The sequence below is a fragment of the Buceros rhinoceros genome, unplaced genomic scaffold, assembly GCF_000710305.1.
Source record: "Buceros rhinoceros silvestris isolate BGI_N320 unplaced genomic scaffold, ASM71030v1 scaffold589, whole genome shotgun sequence".
NCBI classification, from domain to species: domain Eukaryota; kingdom Metazoa; phylum Chordata; class Aves; order Bucerotiformes; family Bucerotidae; genus Buceros; species Buceros rhinoceros.
In genome coordinates, this window is record NW_010430735.1 from 27,360 (window position 1) to 49,698 (window position 22,339).

A 22,339-nucleotide genomic window follows, 5' to 3' on the forward strand; every position below is an offset into this window, starting at 1 on the left:
CTGCAGAGGCACTATGTTTTTCATGTGCTTAACCCACACCTTACTCCTTCCTACATGTTTTCTTCTGAAAACGAAAAGTCATCTTCTGCTTTAAAAATCGGTACATTCCTCCCTGTAAAACCAGATTAAACCTTGCCCTAATTGCCTGTTGTGCCTTTTTAGGATTCCAAGAGTAAAAAAAAAAAACTATACAGGATTGACCAAAGTGGGCGGGAGGGGGGGAAGCCAACAAAACCTAAGCAAACAACACAGACACGCAAAACTCACCACATTTCATCATTCCCACTTCGTAACATTTCCGTAGCCGGCATGCCTGGCAGCTTTTGCGCCTGTTTTTATCTATCGTGCATTGATTGGTAGCTGGGCAGATGTAATCGTTATGGCCTGCAGCAGAGTAAGAAGAGAAAATTTAACATCTCCCAACAGTCTCTCTTGGTCATTTCCCAAATAAGGACCTTCTTGACTTTAAGCATCTAAACTTTTTCACATGCGTGTGTCTGAGGTGTATTAATTTAACCGATGCAAAAACACGTACTTATCCTATACTGAAAACATCAATCTGTGGCCTCAGAAAGTAACTGGACAACATAGATCAGCTTTTAGTGATGACTGTGACGCTGTGATGCAGCCCCTTCTAATGCAACTCATTTTTGAAAACGGGAAATATGCTCTTGTGGAATTTTGTTCCCAGCCTCCAACTTTTTCCTGTATATTGGAACTCTACAGACAGCAGACAGTGGATGGTTTTTTTTCCTCAGCAGAGTTGAAAACAGCAGTGCATGCAGCTTCAGTCCTACAAAGATTTAAGTAAACTACAGCTCTATTTACTGAACTCTCTGACATGATGAGTTCAAGGAACGCAGAAGTCTTTAGAGGATTGACCCTGGACCAAAGTTAATAAAAAAAAGCAGCCCAAGAAAGAAAGAAGAACAGTATAAAGTAACACATATTGTATAGCATAAAGAAAAGCACAAGCAGAAGGTGCAACTATAAATACTGTGAACAAGTGTTTGTCTTATTTTCATCAGTTTCCACTAAAACCTCTTCTGTTCTCTTCTCCTTCTCTCCCACCTCACCTCGTGCCCATCCAAACCCCTTTACATTATTGTAGTTCATTAATCAATAATCTGGTCCAAAGGTTTATTACTGTAAACTGGACTTGAGTATGCTTTTGGTGTAAACTCAGTAGAGTCAACTCCTGCCGAATACCGGAAATCTCTCTTGCAGTAGTCACCAAAGGATGCAAAAAATATTCACTCATTCATTTCTTAATGTGTTTTCTCTCAGCTTGTTTTTAACTTATTTTTTAAAATGTTAAGAATAGATTAAGCAAAGATACAGCTACTGGAGGGTTTTTTTTTCTTGATGCATGTCCAAGAGTTCATGTCCTCAAGAGCAATTATTTAACTGAACCATTGTGACTATTTCCTTGCAAAATTAAAATAATTTTAACCTTGAATTTTTGAACCGACAATTTTAAAAAGAAGAGATCAGGTTACAGTTTGTCCCATTTCCTACTGGCTGAAAACGACTGAAAAACAAATTACTGTTTGTCACTCTTCACACAACATTGGGGGAAAGGAGGAGGAAGCTCTCTATTGCATTATAACCCAAGAACACAGGAATATGAAGAGGCTTAAAACCCCTCTGGCCTTGGAATAATTGAGCTTGCAGGCAGATGTTCAGAGATGTGGGATGAATACATTAGCTATGGACTTGGACAAGCAGAGGAGACCACACACAGTTGCTCAGTTATGCCATCTGATTTTAATTAGACATTAGCCCAACAATTTGGTCTATGGGAGGCCCAGAAGTTTTTAATTTTTATAAGCAATTCCTTCATAGTGGCAGTTGCGACTGAGTGCTTGATAGTGTTTTATACCAAAAAACTTATTTTCATTTATTTGAATTACAAAAAAACACCGGTAACCTGGCAGCGTACAATAAGGTGTACAAAAGGCCACAATGGATTACTTCTGCATGGCCAAACCCATGTGAGCAACACAGAGCAGGCAAATAATTTTCCTGACAAAAAACACTTTGAGGTCAAATTCAGTCTCCATTTGAGACAAACTGCAAAGTTCTCTTCCATTATTGCAGAAATCAAAAGTACTTGCACCAGTTTATAGAAATTGTTGTTCATCCATGCAGAACTTGCACAATAAATTGAAAAGGCAAACAAGTTTTGAATTAATTTTTCTTCTAATATTGACAGCAACTCTGCCATACTGAGCCAGAAGAAAATATCTCATGATTGCCAAAGGCTTTGTGTGCAGAAGAGGAAGGGAACATTACAGACCAAAAAATAACAGGATCTTCAGTTAGTATCTGCGTGGAGTACCCAATATCAATCCAAATGAGTTTCCACCATGAGGACCCAGAAGAAGCCAAAGATGATGCTAACTAGATTCAAGGTTAAAGAAATTAAGTGGTCCAAAGCTGCAATATGGTGCATAAGTCACTGCTCATAGGCTCTGATAACAAACACGGAGACCTGCATTTGCTTCATACTGCACCCACTCAGCAAACTTGAACCAAATACCAAATATTTAAGAATTCAAACACTGAAGCAAAAATCTTAGAGAGATCTGGCAGAGTAAGAAATACTGGAACATGGAGAGATGAGAAATAATAATCAGCTTTGTACCTAATACTTGCTACACGTATTTCTATATCTTACATACTGTGCAGAAATATTATATGCTCTGACTCAACAGCTCCAGGCGATATGCTCTTGTCAAGAGTAGTTCCTAGCAAGCAAGGGCTGCAGGCAATTACCTGCTCTAACTGTGTGTATTATAACAAACTCAGAATTACCGTGTCTGCTTTGGGACACAAACTGCAGACAGGTTCACAGGTCGGCAGTGCCATCCCACCGAGGCCTTTGCTGCAGGACCTTCCCACGCTGTGTATTCCAGTTCTCCTCTAAAGAAATCAGTTGCTTGCTTTGTAACATTTCCAGATCTTGAGAACTTAAGAGCAAAAAGATAAAGTAGCCGAATCATGTGTTGCTCTATTTTCAGCATTCAGCACCACACAGGATTCTAGATCAGCTCCTCACTAGATCAACCACTGCACAACCTGATCATACGAAACAACTTATTTGAGCAAAGTTATCCAAAGCTGATTCTCCTACCTTGAATGCTTCTTTTAAAGAATGCTTTGCAACCTTCACATGACCAGACCCCATAGTGGTATCCTGAAGCATAGTCACTGCAGACTGCGCAGAAGTGAGCATCCCTTTTTGAGACAGGATTATTTCCAATCGGGCTTGTGCAGTCATTGCCATTAGTTTTTCTTTTTAATGCTTCTCTGATAGAAAAGAAAAACATCTGTTATAAAAGAGAAAAAATTAATCTACCTTGCAAAGAGTTTCATTCTTTTCCATTGTCTTCTATTGTCTCTCTACAGTGTCTTACTACTGAACACAGCATAGTGTGAAACACTGTTACGCCTTTTCCTGATAAGGTTATTTAAGGCATATAGTCTGATTGCAGAGCTTTCAACGATGTCAGAATATAAAGTTGTAAAGTACTCAAAGGCATAAAACTGGACTGATGTATCATTCACATGGGAAAATCGTACGGAAAGCTAATGGATTTTGCAGAATTATTGGAAAAGTACAGGTCCAGGAACTTGTGAACCACATGGACTTTGCCTTTGAAAAGCTTTGCTTGGAAGATGCAAACTCAGACAGCTTGGACTGAGGTGATAAACACTACCATGAACAGAGCTGCAGTTACTTTGTACTACGAACGAGGCAAAATTCTAGACAGAGCAACACACATGTAGACTCAGGTATTTCATCCTTAAACAAGGCTTTGTTCACTCAGTGAGGTGCTTGAAACCAATACCTTGAGATGTGAATCTCAGCCTACAAGATTGACTCAATGTTTGACAAAGTTTTCTGTTCAAGGTGACAACCCACGTTGACCACCCTAATGCTAATTAAAAGGAAGTCTGAATACAAGAAGAATGGAGAAACACAATTAATAAAATACTTTCATACATGAAAAGCATTATTGCACCATATAAATTAGTAAGATATACACATTCCTAAAGCGCTGCAAATTTTTCAAACTTACTGGAACTATTCTTAGCAACTGGGTTAAAATTAGAACAGGATAAAAACATGAAATAACAGCCAATTCCTGACACCAAGATCCTGCAAACAAAGCAAGAGGACAGGAACTTAGATTATCAGCAAAGTGGTTTTTAGGTATAGAAAGTGCATCCATTGTGTACTTTTTCTCTGGACCTCATTTTCCCGGTGGTTTTAGCATGCCTGACCTTTATGGTCAATCCAATTTCTAGACAGAGATAAAATAGTGTCATGTGCAAACTCTCATCAGCAGTTTGACAAAAGGAAAGCTCTATAGTCAATTTATACTTATAAATTTAAGCACAGAGGGAGAAGTTAGAAACTGCAGAATTTTCCTCATCCCACCTTCCAGCAGGATTAGGGAGGAGAAGAAATATCAGCTGGGATGAGCAGGTAGCATGGTTTACAGCTTCTAAAGAACAAAGGTACGTTGTCAGGGCAGAAGAAACCTGTTCTGTTTAAACAGAACAGCAGAAACATGCTGAAAGTGCTGCCAAAGAGGCATTCACTAACATCTTAAAAATAGGCTTTGTGCTGGTTTCATGACAGGAGATAAGGACAAACACACCCACATGCCAACTAAAGATCATCAAGTTTATATGTATTTGAGGAGAATGTGCTTCAATTTCCTAGCAGACAATTTGCAAAGATAAAAATGTGGTTCTTCAAGAAAATTCCGAAACACAAAAATTAAGGAATTTGTTGTGCTATTAAGTTACTGCAAGCTTTTAAAAAAAATGTAAATTCATTCAGATATTGCAGGGCATAGATGTTTAGCAAGCCCAATCTTTGATTACACACACTGCCATTAGTGGACTGCTGCATCACTAAGTTATTTCCTCTTCTGCCATGTGGGGAAGACCTGGGGCAACTCTCCCTTAGAATAAAGGGGAGTATTACACACAGGTAATATGCTGCCTACACAAGGAGGAGAAGGCATTGCTATTCCTTCCTGTTCCTCTGTATTTGGAAGAAAAGTAATTTGGCATTTCACACTAGTAGAAGAGGTATACTTTTAAGCTCTACTTGGGAATCACGATCCAATTGTGAGAGTCAGAAGAGAATCAAAATCAGCTAGAGAGCACCTCAGTGACTGATTGATATGCTGTAGAAAGTGATGTTTATTTCCCTTGGTAAAGCACCAAGATGATATGGACAAAAAAAAAGAAGGAAAAAGCACTGTAACATCTCACTGAGTGTTGCTTTTTCCTTCCAGTCATGACAAGTGTTTTAAAAAACACTTTTTCTTTCCCTGCTTAAAAGTTTAACAACAGTGACTCTGCACACACACAAGCTGTGCGACTAGCGCAGACTGTGGCAATCAGCTCACACACAGAGACACAATCTGGAACGAATTCCTCCTGCAGGCATCAAACCTGCTCGTCTGCGACAGCCTTAGCAGTGCAGTGGGAGGTTCAAACCTAACCTTTCTGCTACTGTTGTCTCAATGGACAACAGAACGAGGAAACAGTCAAGAGCTTTAAGGTACACGGTCCTTAGCCTGAGAACCGCGCGATCAGACAGCACATCCGTACGAATGGCAAACCGGAGCGGGTAGCCCCGCACATGGCTAGAGACACCCTCCCCGAGCTCCTGGGACAGGTGCTCTCCAGCATGCTCAGCAGAGGAATGAGCTGCCAGGTCCTCTAGAAGAACTGCCTGTAGCTGGCTGGATGCCTGCAAAGCTCCTGCTCCAAAGGATGCAGGAAAATGGGGGATGTAACCTGGCTCCTATCAAGGAATCACATGGACAAAAATTTGTCACTTTTCACCTCCTAATAATCTGCTCTATTTTATGCTCATGGTTTCTGTATACAGATACTATGTTTCCATAAAAAGAATTAAGATGTTTTTGGAAGTAACAAGTCAGTGATTTTCTACGAGTCATCAACAGTGGCAAGATGATAAGCTTAAAGGAGAAGGAATTAACAAGACTATTTAGGTTATTCAGTGTCCATTGCATCTCCTAATTACCTCTAGCTTTGCCACAGCCAGTGTTTGATGCATATGCCACACCTGGCAAACTTGAACCTAAATTCAAGGAATTCAACTTTTTAATAAAAATTAAGGAGGGTGGCAAGGACTTGACCTAGAAAGTAGCAAGGTTTGCTCATGGCATTTGTTGTCTGTCAGGGTTTTTTTAAACCTCAGCTATTGTACATTATAAAAGGAGAGGGGGAAAAAAACTGAGAAAATATATTTTAAAAAAATCCATTCAGTCAAAATTAACAGTCCAGATTTTATAACTCTTCCCTCCCTCCCACAGGCCATTGGCTCGTTCAGCGCCTGGAGATAATTCAATCCTGTACAAGCGTAATGGATGAATCAGAGAATGACAGTCATTTTGGTTGGAAGAAGCCTTCAAGACCAAGTCCAACCATTAACCCATCACTGCCAGGTCACCACTAAGCCACCACTAAGTCACCAAGCACCACATCTATATGTCTCTTAAATACCTCCAGGGATGGTGATTCCACCACTTCCCTTGGCAGCCTGTTCCAATGCGTTACAACCCTTTCTGTAAAGAAATTTTCCCTCATATCCAACCTTAACTTCCCCTGGTGCAGCTTGAGGCCATTTCCTTGTCTGGTCACTCATTACTTGGACGAACAGACCAACTGCCACCTCACTACAACCTCCTTTCAAGGAGCTGTAGAGAGCGATGAGGTCATCCCTGAGTCATTTTTGAAAGGCTAAACAACCCCAGTTCCCTCAGCTGCTCCTCGTAAGACTTGCTCTCCAGACCATTTACCAGCTTTGTTGTCCTCCTTTGGACACGCTCCAGCACCTCAGTGTAGTGAGGGGTCAAAAACTGGACGCAGTGCTCAAGGTGTGGCCTCACCAGTGCCAAGTACAGGGGGACAATCACTTCCCTGCTCCTGCTGGCCACACTAGTGCTGATACAAGCCAGGACGCCATTGGCCTTCTTGGCCACCCGGGCACACTGCTGGCTCCTGTTCAGCTGCTGGTGACCAACACCCCCAGGTCCTTTTCCACTGAGCTGTTTCCAGTCACTCTTCCCCAAGCCTGTAGCGTTGCAGGGGGCTGTTGTGACCCAAGTGCAGGACCCGGCACTTGGCCTTGTGGAACCTCATACAATTGGCCTCGACCCACTGACCCACTGTTTAGATCCCTGTATAGAGCCTCCCTGTCCTCCAGCAGATCAACATTCCCGCTTAATTTGGGTGCCATCTGCAAATTTACTGAGGGTGCGCTCCATCTCCTCATCCAGATAACAATAAAGATATTATAAAAATATTTAAAAGTACAGGCCCCCAAAAGAGGACTGTACTCTTTAATGAAGATGACTCTTCCTTTCTCCCCCAGAATGTGTACAAGATGATGGGCAAAAATCAGTCAAAGAATACTTTTCTATCTTAATCTTCCTCATTTTCTAGAGAATCCCTCTACTATAACCTCTGGAATTATTAATACCACACAACTGCCCATATTTATGTCTCCAAAGCACAAGTTCTGCTATTCTCCAAACATTAATATGCTGAAAATCATGTCATAGATATTTCAAAACTAAGAGACACATTTTTGCTTAATCTCTGTAACTACTCCATAATAAAACGGAGATGCCAACCCATCACCTCCGAGAGACTTTAAGATATGTTTAAGTGTTCTACAGAATGAGCACAATAAAAAAAGTATAGGAGAATAATGCAAATAATGACAGCTTCAGAGCAGAGTTTATGCAATGTATAAATATATTAGCACGCAGTGAACAAGACAACAGCACTAAATAATTTCTAATTGAGTGAGCATTGCCAGCTACTGTACCTAAAAACCTTTACCTACACACTCGACCTGCAAATAGTCGGAAGCACAAGGAAAATAATAGAAAAGAAGAAAAAATTAAATTCCAGAAACATCGATCTAGCAACTTCATTAATGTTTCCTAGTGCATTTTAGAAAGTAATGATCTGTTCATTTTGAAAATAAATCTGTCTCTTTAATTAAAATACTTCTATTTAAGGGAGAAAACAGAAGTCAATTTCAGATTATTGTTAAATATAATTACACTGTCACATTCCTTCGAATACAAATTGAGCGGTCCTGTACCAACAAAATTTATGAGACTATTGCTATTGTCTTCACTAGGTACAGGACCGATAATGCCAATAAATACACCAGAGTGTTTATCACCAAATTACTGCCATTTCTAAAAATTCACATCTTCTTTTACATGAAATACAATTAATTTTTGTTGAATTTTTGGTGCAGAGTAACACTACACTGCACAACATTTGCATTTAACAACGTTAGATAAGTTTCTTCTATATTCATATCAGGAACCTATTCATGAGGAAGGGGAATGCAGAGAATTCAGGTTCCTTATTTTAAGCTGATCTATGAAAAGATAGAAATTACACAGTGATCAGCTTTAGCAAAGTGGACCTCATTTGTTTAGCTAATGTTAATGGAAATTTACACCCCGGGGAAAATAAACCACTCTCACAGAGAGACTGTTGCTCTGTTTTGAAAGGTAAAACAAACTGTGTAACAGGCCTAAATACGTAGTAATGCCCTCTTACTCATCTTTTACACAAAACCCCATTTCTCAGACTAGAACACTGTTTAAAATTACTTTATAGCATTGGTGTCTCCCTTCCCCCAGAGCTATTCCCTTAAATTTCAATCCCAAGAACTCTTCCTTCAAGGTATAATCTACAAATCTGTAGTGTCACACTCATTGTTCCCATGGCAATAAATATAATGTTCATGACGTTAATTTAAGTCCTCAGCAAAGGATAAGGCAAAAGCAAACAGACAGCTTTTTAGGTTTTATTTCTTGTTTCAGGACAGATATCCACAATAAAGGAATTACAGCTCTTGATTTTTGTGTTTGCATGTCAAATTACTTTTTATTTCAACAACTTCTATACACAAAGCAGGCTGTTTTAATGTGTCATACTGAGACAACCACTGAGAAGGTCCAGCTACCAACGAACACAGTGATGAACAAAAAAGATTATCCATAAATTCAGACTCCAGATTTCATTGATTTCTCCTCTTTAAGTTAGGTCATGATCATCATCAGCTACAGGAGCAATAGTCTGTATGAATCTATACATATGGCAGAAGATTTCTTAACTTAAACTCCAGGATGGCAGGTTTGGCTTCCCTTCCATCTATGTAGGGAGCACACTGCAGAGCATCAGGTGGGGTGCTAGGGTTATTCCAGCTGCTGTCCTGCCATCTGGACAGCTTTAAACACTAACCTACAGCAGCCTTCCCAGGGCAGTCGAAGTTTTGAAACATTAAGCAAAGTGGGAGCAGTTCGGATGCCAGCCCTATACACATTAGACCTGGTTGGGAATTCTTCTGTATGTAAGTGCTACCCAAACAGCCTCACCCAATCCTCACACCCACACTTTAAGCAGAATCGCACTCCAGAACTGCCTGCTGCTGTCTGTGACTCCAAACAGAGACCAGTCAGGAGGCCAGGTGGAAGATCTGTGCAGCCTGCAAGTCTGAAGAAGACGCAGATCTCATGCTTTAGCCCTGTGCAGTCAACATAAGGTTCACACATTGCAGAAGGAACGTGGGTAGTCTCAAAAATAGCACAAATCTTTTATTAACAACTGAACTAAACCTGTTGCCAGGACACACTATTGTTCATACTGACAATGACTGGTGCAGTTAAATAAGGAGCCCTATGAATAAACATACAGCTGCTAAAACAGGAACAGCACCTGCAACACCCTGAGCTTTTACCCATCCAAGAACTGCTGTGCCCATGAATGGAGTCATATCATCAGCTGATGATCTACACGCTGCTTATGGTTTGTAACATGAGTAAACGTGCAGAATGAGAACACGCTTTTGCAGATAGTTTCTTTACAGCCAAAGAACTAGCCCATCAATCTGCTGTGCACAACACCTTCGTAAGGTCAGTTGAGAACAGCAGCAAGAAACTGTCAGGCTTCTCAGTAGCAGCACCCTTCAGAACATGATGCATGCTGCTGTATGACTGTTAATACTAAAGCCAAAAAACAAAGATAACATTTCCTTTGGATTCTAAGTTCATGAAAAGCCTTCACAGCTATTAGATGCAGAAAAAAAGAGAAAAATCCAGACAAAATGGAATTCAAACGTTGTATGAAAAAGAAAAATGAATGAACCCTTATTTCCTTCACTCAGAGTTAATTCGCCAGAGCAAAAATTATTTTCATTACACAAAGTAGTACCTAGCAGTCTTGAACTTCTATATGTACAGTAAACAGTTCCCACACTGAAGACACTTGTAGTGCTTTGTGTTGGTGTATAGTTCTCTAACAAGCTACTGAAAAAGAAATCCTATTTCAGAAGTTACATAAAAAAAAAAAACCACCAAAACCCACAAAACCCAGGACTGATTTGGTGTTCAATGGAGGTTTTTCGGTTTTGTTTTGTTTTTCAGAGAGACCAAAGAAGTCAAATGTAAAAAGAAAAGCCTTAAAAAAACCTAAAGAAACTGTAAATAATTTGCAGCAAAGTTTTAAGGCACTGAGTAGTACTAACCTGGTCACAGGTAGCACTGGCTCCATCGGTCTTGCTTCGCACCACGGACTCTTTGGTTGCTCTGCATACAGAAGCGATGACTGACAGTGCAGTGTCAGAGGGGAGAGGTGCCCAGGAGCAGACCATAACGCACTGGGGCTTGACGTTTGCCTCACAGATGCACTCTCTGAATCACCAAAATTGCTGGTGATGCCGTAATTCATCACAGCAGGACTGCAGAAAGCCATTGCTGAATAATCATGTCTGTTTTCCATGTACGATGAGGGGATATAGACTGGGCTGTGTTCTGCTGTCAGTGTGGACTGATTACAGCTGTAGGGAACTGGAGAGACGATACCAGCGGGTGAGTTTTTAATTTCTGTTTTATTGCATCCAATATCCTGAAGTGGCAGCAACTGAGAAAAGTCCTTGTGAGAAGATGCACACAGGGACATTTTGAAGCAAGACTGAAGACTGCTGTTTAAACATTCATCCTAAGATGGTAAGGTATAAGAAAAGCTGAATTAAAAAGTAAGAAATTTCTGAATGAAGTCTTTTCTATAAAAGAAAAAAAGGAATCAGTAAAACAGAAAATATGAAAATATCCTGTTATAACAGATTACGCAACAAATGCACTTAAACAGTCAGTGTACACGTTTACTACCTTTAGGCTAAGATACACGTTGAGTTTAGACTCCTTTAGAAATAGCAATGAAAAAAAAAATCAATCACTTGAAGTCTGAAACAAAGATGCCAGAGACAACTTGGATCTTAACAAAAGTAACTTGTTACAATCACAATAAAATTGCTCAGTGTCAGAGGCAAAATTACCATGGAGTGAGTGCCCTGAGAAATGAATTCTCTTCATAAAGACTCGCCACCTCCTCCTCCTGCTGCTGTAAGTGTACTGCCTCAGCCTTCTCTTCAACACAAACATGGAACAGCAGGTATTTTGAACACATGCTCAGCTGTACACAACTTCATCACCGAGAGGTCCCTGGATATGGCACCTCCGAACAGAGCCATTACAGAAGTCAGAAAATGCAGGTATTTTCAAACCTGACAACACAGAACTCGAGTGATTTCATAACGTCTGGAAGTTTCCTGCCACTCTCCAACACCATTCCAACAACTCTCCAACCCTCCTCCCACCTGAATCAACAATTAAATCAGAGAATGCTAATCTGCCCACAGTAAACCCTTTTAGGTTTATACAAATTATTTAAGGGAGAAATATTTTTGAAAAGAAAAAAAAATCCTTCTGAGACACAACCCCTATCCTGTAAGCATTGCTTTTACAGTAGCATTTAAAATTGTCTTTTTTATTCTTTACTATGGGTTTCATCCGCAGCTCATTCCAGCTTTGCAGACAGACATGCAACTGTCTTTCAGCTTGCAAACAAAACCAATTTTGATTCCAAAACAGCACATTCCGGTCCCCAGAAATGATACTATAGTGTACTTTTACACTGGTAGTAAGATCTTAACATGAAAATCACAGGATAATTAAAAAGTCACCCAAGCTTTGCTATTCCAGAAGTGGCCAAAGTATTGACACTAAATATTCTTACCTCTTTTCAATCACACAGACCATAAAGCAAGATGAAGAAGATTCAAACACAGGTTTGCTGAAGTACCAGCAACTTCCTGTCCCCAAAATTCTCCGCCAGGTAGCATTTCTAGTCTGCCACCTTGGGGCATTGACATGTTTTTCTCATCTAGGGTCAGGGCTGAGGGTAGAAGCATTACAAAAAATGAAAGAAATACTCTTTTTGAGTGAAACGGACAGTTTAGGGTCCATTCTTCCTTCTCACTTTGCACTCTGTTGATGAAACTGAAAGTATCTGTAGAAATCACGAGGAACTCATTTAAATCATCTCGGGCAGTTCAGTCCCAGCTGCTGTTTTTTCCCTTTGTGGAAAACAGGAAAATGAGATCTCTCAGCAGCTGTTTATGTCCAGCAGTTGTTGCACTGGAACTCAGATGCAGCCAAAGTAGGAGAATCTGACCTCACTCCTCACACAATCTACACGCATCATTTGCCTCAGCCAGATGCTTCCCAGTCTCTAAGAGAAACCAACATCATTCAATTTTCACTGCCAAAAGCACTGCAAATCCCACAGGCACTTTCACTCCCAGAGGATGGACTGAGTATACCAAATAATTTTTAAGCAGCAGATGACAGAACTAAGAAATCACCTTAAGGCTGTTCTCAGTGGTGACTACGAATGGGCCCAGTCAACACAGTGAGTTCAAAATGCATTGGAAGATTCTGTGTGGGTAAAGCTCTACACTATTTGCAATCTCAGAGCCTGTGCGTACTCACAGTGTGCGCAGACAGTCCGCAGGAGTGTCAGCAATGTCCAGCAAGAGCTGACTGTGCTAACTGCATCCCTCTGCACAGAGGGCACACCGCACAGGGCAACCCCAAAACCTCCCGAGAGAAGGACCTGAAAGGCATTACCATGAAAGCTGTTGTACTCAGCTTTGGACATTCTGGTATGATCCTTTGATAGTTTTTGCAGAAGGCAACGGGCTGTGTAGCTTCCCTCAGACATTTGGGAACTATATGCAAGTACACTGCAGAAGCAGAGCTGGTACCACACAATTTCATGAACTGAAATCAGCTGAGCTCTAAGTCCTCTTTTTCTGGAGAGGTAATCCAGTAGCGTGGTATGCAGGATAACCTCTTGTTTAGCGGAAGACGTGTTCTCTCCAAAGGTCAACACATGGTATTTAGAAACATACGCAGAAGTTACTAGAAGCAAGAGTGAAGTTTGTTTCAGAGGGAGGAGTCCATGCAGGCATGAGAAGTCAGCCTTCCTCACAAACAGACTGCTCATGACTTATTTACAGGAGAAGGGACTCAGAGTTCAGGAGGTTAAAGGAAACTGTACGCACGGTCTTCAGCAGACTGCAATATAGTGAAAAAATAACAGCATTGGCTTAAGATGATTAACTTGGGTCAGAGAAATAGTTTAGCCCCAGTAGACTATGGATCTACATAAGATTCCCTTGTTCACAGGTCCTTACAACTAAAGAATTTAGAATGGGAAGTCCAGAGCCTCACAAATAGAGTGAAGACGCAGAAATTGCTCACAAGGTCCTAAAACCTGACTGCTGGACTTTGAAGTTCAAAGGACTGTGAAGTTAAAGGACTGAAGTTTCAGGAAACAAGATCTTAAGATTTAAGGCTAGAGAAAACAAACTCCCCTAACACCAATACCTCAGAAGGAAGCGCGACCACATTTAAGCCAAGGATTACAGTAAGCAGTGCTACAGGCTAATACATTTGTTCCATCTCACTATAATGTCCTCATACCTTAAGCACCATTCATTAAACAAAAATCAACTCCTGCATAAAGCGAACTCTCATTCCAACATCTCCTTTTTTAAAAAAAAGCAATATTCAATTGTAAAGTACATTATTTAGATCTAATTTATCAGCGCTGCACTAGATCTGCACCAGACCCGGAAACAAACCAGGTATCTGTTATTTTTATACTACTCATCTGGGAGACTGCAAATGTTTCAGTCCACTTAAGTCACTGTAGCTTAGCAAGATACGCAACAACTGAAATGCCATTATTAAGTAAACAGCCGTTTTGTCTGATTCCTTGAGTAACACTTACCGATCACAAATCTAAGTCACTAAGGGCAGGGTTCACATCTGGCAAAAGAGAAAATAGTTCCATTGGCTCCAGCACACAGATTATGACACCTCTATCCGTGAGGATGCAGGAACAAAAATGTGACGTTATTGTGTTCTTCATTAAAAAAAAAAAAAAAGAGGTTTCTGGTCTTTAAACAGTTTTACGTATTGAACTGGATGTATCTTGAGAGTCACCATGCAAGGCACTCGAGATCAGCCACAAGCACTGGTTTAGATGACACAGGCAAACAGATACACGGGTAAATAATTAAGCCATCTGACCTATCTGAACAAAGTCAAAAGCCAGTTATTGTTGGGCACATTACCTATACCAAGCATCTGTTTAAAAGCCTTGTATGAAATTTTTTTTTAAAGGCTTGAAAATAGGAAGAGAGGGCAGACTGCCATGTTTTAGAGCCTGCTTGTAAACATAGTATAATAGACTTTCTCAGAAAAACACAACCGTCTGCAAAAAGCAATAGAGTGATGGAAGTTCTCAGGCACCACTCTGTCAACGTACACTACAACATGCGTGGAATTTTACAGGCAAGTAATATATTTTGAGCAAAGACATTTTTGCAATAGAGAATTAGGATGATCTTTTTCTCTGCTAGGCTTAAATTAAAGAGCAATCATTCTTCCTTTCCCTTTAATAGAGGTGATTCAGCAAGCCTGCATTCCACTACCCCACAGGCTAAGCCCCTCTTGCAAAGCATTCTATCAATATTCTGCCAAGTTAAACTTTACACAACTCAGCACAACAATGAACTCAACCATTTTCTCAAAAACTGATCATTAAAAATGAGAAAGTCATTCCTGATGCATAAAATGGCACTTGTGCTTCAAGTTTTGTGAAAAACTTATTAAGCACAGCAGTGTCAGATCCTGCCAACAGAAGGCATGTAAGTAAACAAGTTTATTATCACCTGAGAAGGACTAGATGCAGCAAGTACAGATAGGGAAGCAAAACAAAAATAAAGCTATCTGTCCAGACCTCAGATGTTGTACTCATTCCTGCAAAATTAATAGCCTGTTCTCGATGAGACCAAGACCTCTTCTGAAGAAAATCCTGCAGATTAAAAGCATGCAGGCAGGAATACTTTGAAATGCTCAAGCAAAATGAGCACTCTTTGCCCTATTTTAGCCTTTGTGTACCACTAACAACTTCTAGGTTATTCTAAGCATTCATAAATACCTTGCAGGGCTCAATGCATATGACATACACGGAGGCACCGAGGGAACTGGGTTTGTTCCACCAGAGGAAACAAGAGTGCAGGAGGGTCTAACTACAGTCTTCTACTCCCTGGGGAAGAGTTACAAAGACAACAAAGCCAGACTCTTTTCAGAAAAAGTGCACAAGCCGGGACAAGAGACTACAGGCACAAGTCAGTGCAAGGGAAATTCCAGTTGGACATAAATTCTCCACAGTGAGAATTAAGTACAAGAACAGAACACTCAGAAAAGCTATGAAACCTCCAGCTTTGGAGATACATATAAGAAAAAAACCTGACTGAAAAAGGCCCTGAGCAACCTGACCTCACTTTGAGCAGGATACTGGGTTAGTTGCTCTCCAGATTCCCTTCCCACCAGAATGTTTTTATCACTCTATTAATCCACTATGGGAGACATTCATAGCAGAGGAAATTCCGTTCTACCTGTACTCGAATTTACACAGTGAAAGAGTCTAGTGGTCTTATTATTGATCATTAATTACCCTGGACAACGGCCACCTTATCAACTTTGTTCAAGAAGGTAAGAGCTGTGGGCCTTGTCCAAAGGCAACCAGCATTCAACACTTCATGGTACACGGAAACAGCTGTCCTGCACGTACTGCAGTGGGACTAGTTCACTACACAGACAAGTGGAAAAGATTTTCAGATCTCAGTTCAAACTGGAGTTAAGACTGATTACTAGCCTTCAGTTTGTAGACCCTTAAGATGTTATTAGGCCTCAGAATGGATTTAAGCTTTCTATAATTTGCATTTCTTACATACATTTCATAGACATAAGGATCCAGAGACCAGAATTGGAAAGCCACTGTCCTGCTCAAGAATACAAATGCAAACTGAGAGACTTCAGCATCTTTACTCTCTGTGTTATTACTTCAAAGTACAGCTTGGGCACCCAAAACATATTCCATCAAAAAGAATATTTGATTTTCAACAGGAAAAATTAATTACATTCTATAGAAAAGATACATCTATTAAACTATCACACTAGTAGCACTTACAAGGATCTGTCAGAAGATTCTGTAACCACACTTCAATATACAGTATCATGGCAGAAGCCAGTACACAGAATATCATCCTCGTCCAGTAGGAACTTTATTATGAAAAGAAAGCATCTCCCTCTGATGCAAGGAAGTACAGGGAAGAGCCGTACAGGCCTGCCTACACCTGGGACTCAGGGTTTCACAGAACTGTGATGTGATCTGTATCCAGCATCTCTGAAGCACACTTCATTCTCTCAGGACAGGTTAATTAATTAAGCTGATTTTTAAGAAGTTATTTCTGAGAAGTTAATTCTTGGTTCGATGATCAGAACACAGCTCTGTACCAACATCAGGGAACGCGCCAGTTCCTTGGATCCAGGAGGAATTGATGCCTTCAACCACCATTTCTCACTTAATGACAGTGCCCTAGAATAAGTGTGTAGGAGTCTTCCTCCACCCCATTAATTTCTAGCCATTAGAAAAGGCTGTACTGAGGGCCATCTTTAATTTGTATGGCTCTGCTGAAAAACAGCGTGCCATGCTCAATTATCTGGCATCAAAAAGGGCTAATACATATGGATAAATAGCCACATTTTGCCCAGTAGGACATTTACAGAGCTTGGAGGGTTTCTGAATAACTGCCTCTTAGTCATTGGCGTGGTGTAGACATCAGCTGTCACGGGGGCTGAGATTCTTTGTCTCGAGTCAAGTTCTTTCTGTTTACTCTTATGACAACTCAGTGTCCTGGGTTCACTCAGTATCTCCAATATTAGAAATAAATACACTGATATCTGAAAATACAACTGCATTTATTCCTTGTTCCCCCACACTAGCCTGTGAGGATATACAGCAGGCACACACAGAGCAGTGCCAGCAGCAATGCACTCATGCCAGCCAGAAATTTAAGAGAGAAAAGGGAGGGGGGGGGAAAAGTCAGTATGTGAAGAAAACCAACTCAATCAGGCAAAAGGAACAGAGCAGGAATTGAAACTTCCTATTCTCTCAGGGAGAGAGACTGTCTTGCTTCCCGAGGAAAGCAAAGATGAGATATTTTCCCTGGCAGCAGCTATCCATCACTAGGCATAAAAGCCTCTGATGAGATTAAGAGCCCTTTGGACAGTGGACAATAGAGTAAGGTCGTAACTGCCCCTAAACCTCGACCGCAGCAAGATTAGACAGTGGGGTAGACACAGAGGACATATCCCCAAATTACATGAACTGATTTATTTTTGCAGCACATGCTATACCACCTGAGGATTTGACCTGCCATAGCTCCAAAACATGGGCTGGGAGTTTCTGTTTGGCATTTATGTCACTGAAAACAGGATTTAATTTTTCCTGGCTAAGCAGAACATGATGCACTGGCTGTTCCCTTGAGCATGCCATGCCTCACCTCAGGCTCCTCAAATGACCTCTTGCTTTATGAGGCTGAGAAGCAACAGTCTGTCTGTGGCATAAGAAAACCTTCCGTGCAAACATGCTGTCAGGGAATAACTTCTCGCTATCTAGGTGACCTGAAGAGTGGAGAAAAACCAGCAGACCTCTTCCTGTCAGACCAATGTGCAGTATTCCTTATCCCACTCTCTCCTACCCCAAATAAAATGATCCCATATACTGTGTTTTTTCCAGACAGCCTCTTTACTATGCAAATTATTTATGCTGTAAGACTAATTTAGGTATGGAAAGAGTCTAGAGGTCTTATTAAGCAAGGAGCTCAAAGCCTTTTCAACTAACAGCACTTGTCAGCACTGTTTTCAAGACAGCCCATTGTATCTGCCCAAGAAAAACATGCCATATGCAAGATTTCCATCACTACCACTCTGGCAGCCACTAACGCTGCGGAGTTGAACTGTACTTTGGGAGACACTGAGGGACTTGCTTCACGTGTGCGAATACGAGAGCAAGCGCTGTCCAGGTTGCATCTTGCTCTACTCAGTATCCAAACAACACACCTCATAAATAGGTGGCTGCCTTACCTAACACGTGGTTGCTTTCCTTTCTCTGCACAAAGCAAACTTTTGCCTTTTTAGTCATAAAACTTCAATAACCAAGCTTTTCTACAACAGGATAGAAATTAAATACATGTATGAAATGCAATACAGTTTTAGCTGCTTCTCTGGGTTCAGCTCTAAGTCTAGCCATTTCCTTATTGGAATTTATGTAAAATACTATTTCACTTGTATCCATTTTATTATGCATCTTCACAGGAACAGAAAATTCAAGACTGAATATTTTTGCCCCTGCAATTTTATTCTACCTTCTTTCTAAAAAGAAGTTTTTCCAATGGAATTATCTGATTTCCAATTTTCATGATTTAAAGACTTGCAACTCCCTGACAAATCAGTAATTATGCCGTAACTTTTCCCTCATCATCACTAATTCACTGAAATAACACAGAAACCAAGGTATTCCTTATTCTAGTTTTTCAAGCTATAAAACACTGGTATAATGCTACATGAAATCCTACATCAGATATGTTTAACATTATGCACAGGTAACAAGTTTGGGTATAGGTTTTTAGACCCTCAAACAAACAAACAAAAGAGCTGTTCTAGATTTGTCTCATCATTAGCCTGGACAGGAAAACCTGTCTTTCACTGGGAGTAAAATCCTGTCTCAACTGAGTCAGAATTTTGTTGCTGATTCACACAGGTGGACTTTCGTCTGATTAATTAAGACAAAACTTTAATGTCCTCCTTGTCTTATTAAAAAGAAATCTGAGAAATTATTCTGGGATTTCTGTTCTCTGAGCATCATATTTCCTGTCTCTGGGGGAATGGACCAGCAAACTCTTCTATGTGAGTATTTCTTGCTGCTAGCAAAAGCATGTTGCAGATAACTGAAGAAAAGCACAATACCACAGTCAATAGAAAAATCTCTTCAGCCCCTTGGATCAGCGTCCCTTTTCACTTTAAGCCAATATGCAAAAACCAGAACTAAAACTAAGTGTATTTAAAGAGATCATATACTAACATGGCTTCATAGTGGTTTTAATGCATACATTTTAATCCATTCTTTATCAGATATCATCATAGACACTCACAGTGGCTGACTCCTATTGAAGGTAATCCTGCAATTGCAACATTTTAAGATTACCTCTAAAACTATGGGTATTTGTGACATTTTATGTTCATCAGGTTACCAATAGAAAAAAAAAATCACTGGGATACAAAATAATTTTTGTGATTCCACTTTCTCCAGCAATACTTGAAGCCCTGATTCTCATAGTTTGCAGCACTTAGAGATAAGCTGTAAAGAAGTGTCAGATTTAGTCCATCCCTTCAGACCTAAGATTTTTATTGTTATTTCTCCTTTGAAAGTCCGAGGAAGATGAACTGTTTTCTTGCACATACCCACCCCCCCACACCCCCCCCTCCAGAGTTACCAGTCTGAGAACGGAGACGCTAAAGCTGTATTTCTCTAACACTGCGTCTGCAAAATGTAAGTTACATCTTGCTTAAGAATGTATATAAAAGTTAAGAAAGGAAAGCAAAAAGGAGGGCAACAGAGGGGTGATTCTATGTTTAAATTTTGTTCACAAACATAAAGAGGAATTTTGATAAAGTTCTGAAATAGCAAATAAAAGTTCTAAAGCTTTATATTAGAAATACAAGATGTATTTTCTGTTTCAGTAAAGGCACCATACTTTGTTCTTAGATTTCTTCCCCTCTTGGGGGGACAACACATGAGCAAGGAATTTCAAGGATACGGATGAGGAAACATTGCTGGTAATACTCAGCACATCAGAATCAAATGCTAAACAACTTTATGTTCAAAAGTGGCTTCTCATGCTACTCATAACCATATCAAAACTTTCTCTGCACATAAATGGTAATTGTGCATCATTCTCCATATGACAGGGCTGAACCTTTTCTCAAAAAGAAATAGCACATTTATCAGCCATTCCAAGGTCTAAATTGCATCATCTGCTGTTTATCCCATCCTCTCTCCAGACTGAAATTTATTTTCTCTAATAAAACCTCACTTATAAAACCTCCAAGATAAAGACCAAATCACTCCTGTCATTGCTAGCCAGAAGTCTTTACCAGCATTCAGGCAGAGGTTCTGATGGGTTTGACAAAGATTTACGCATGTGCTGTCTGATGTTTAGATATTGTTAAACACACCTTTCAGCATTGCCAAAAGCAAATTTAAGAAACAGGCTTGCACCTTCTCCTCTAATTAGGAAGATTCTTTTCAAAAGTGAAGTTCTCATTAAAAGAATGTAAACCTTTATCACCAACTTTAATATGGAAAAACTACTTAGGTAGACACAGCAAATGTAAGAATAAAACCTGAGATATTTATTAGTATGAGACTTGGAATTTGAAAAGCCTGATCCAAAGTCCAGTCAAGTCAATGAGAAAACTTCCAATAACTCCAATTTGCTTCAGATCAAGTCCTAAAAAGCACTATGATGCTAAGAAGTGGCTTCTACCGTCTATAAGGTAATATTCATTGCAGTTTTCCAAAAACCTTAAAAAACCCAAACCCCTAATGTATGTTCAAAAACACTGCTGCTGCTTGAGTGCAGCAATCCCACTCTAATTAGATTCTTAAGGCAAAGTCTTAAAAATACAGCAAACTTCCACAATTTTCTCTGAATCCTCACAGAATCTCTAAAACACAAAAACCTGTTGAAAGATCAGTTAATCTGCATACACAGTTAGACTTTAAGAACAAATGTGCACTGGAACCAAAACAAAAACTCTCGATAATTTAACTATCCCATTTCACTGATAGAGGTTATCTTTCATAAATCCAGAGGCTATCAATTGCAGAGCTTTGGCAACATTTAAAATAATAAATATTTCAATAGCACGTACCTGATTGACACTGAATGGGGTTTCTGCTCTTTATAAATATTCTGACAGCATTACATGTCAGCAAGGATTTCACATAGCAATTCTGGATTTGTTTTCCTTCTTTCCGTTATCTCTGATTCTAAAGCAGCTGTGCCCACCACCACTTAGTCATCACATCTCAAATATGAATCTGTTCAAAGCAATGTGATGCTCATCAGTGCAAGATTACACAGATACTATCAGTGTTTCCTTTCCCTGTGAAGGCAAGACCTAAACAGAAGTTCCTCCTCCTCCTTTCTGACATAACAAGCTTCTGAATTTGTCGTTCACTGCAGTTAAAGCTCTTACATGACTGAATCATTTTATAAGCCAAGCATTCTCATGTTTAGCACAGAAATACAAATGATTAACTAAGCAGCAATTCTGGAAGCAAATACCAAGCTTTCAAAAAGCTAAATCAAACTTTTTATATCTTTGTCACAGGAAAACCTGAAACATAATTAACATTTGCTCTGAACCATCAATGTACTCATCTTAGACATTTTGAGCAACATAATTAATAAACTACTGTGAGATTGTTTTTAAACACCAGATGCACAAACACAGACAAGGAGGCATTTTTTAAACATAACTACATTGTTTTTCAAACAAAGCAAATTAACTGGAAGCCCTTTAAGGTAACATCTTTAATCTACAGAGTTAATCCTTATGAAAATAATATAAAACTGAAAACATAGTGAGGTCCAATTGTCAATTATACATTGGGATTCCTTTCAAAATGGTTGATTAGTTGCACAGCATTAACCTCCTTTACTCAAAGGAAGCTGACACGCTTGTAAATTTGCTTGAATAAAGCCTCACGTTATTCGTTCTTGCATTTTAGATTCCAAAATACCTCCAAGTTTACACAACAACCTTCTGAAATCTCCTCTGAATTAGGAGATTCGACAGCTGTCAACACATACAGCTGAAATAGTCCTGCCCCCTGTGCTATCAACAGCTTCTCTGCATGCACAGCCAGGACCAAACCAAGGTGGTATTACTATCTGCTCAGTCAGATGTTCCCATAATTACTTTAT

General features: G+C 39.9%; 1 protein-coding gene across 1 annotated transcript in view; it reads right to left on the bottom strand.

The window, feature by feature from the left end:
* ESR2 (estrogen receptor 2 (ER beta)) overlaps positions 1–21,418 on the bottom strand; it is a 43,018-nt gene extending 21,600 nt beyond the window's left edge. The window contains exons 1-4 of the mRNA XM_010143122.1: positions 21,282–21,418; positions 10,613–11,085; positions 3,137–3,312; positions 268–384 (exon numbers count right to left, since the gene is read on the bottom strand). Of these exons, the coding sequence (XP_010141424.1) occupies positions 268–384; positions 3,137–3,312; positions 10,613–11,046 (727 nt within the window). The 5' untranslated portion in view covers positions 11,047–11,085; positions 21,282–21,418. The remainder of the gene's footprint in view (positions 1–267; positions 385–3,136; positions 3,313–10,612; positions 11,086–21,281) is intronic.
* Between the last annotated feature and the right edge of the window lie 921 nt (positions 21,419–22,339).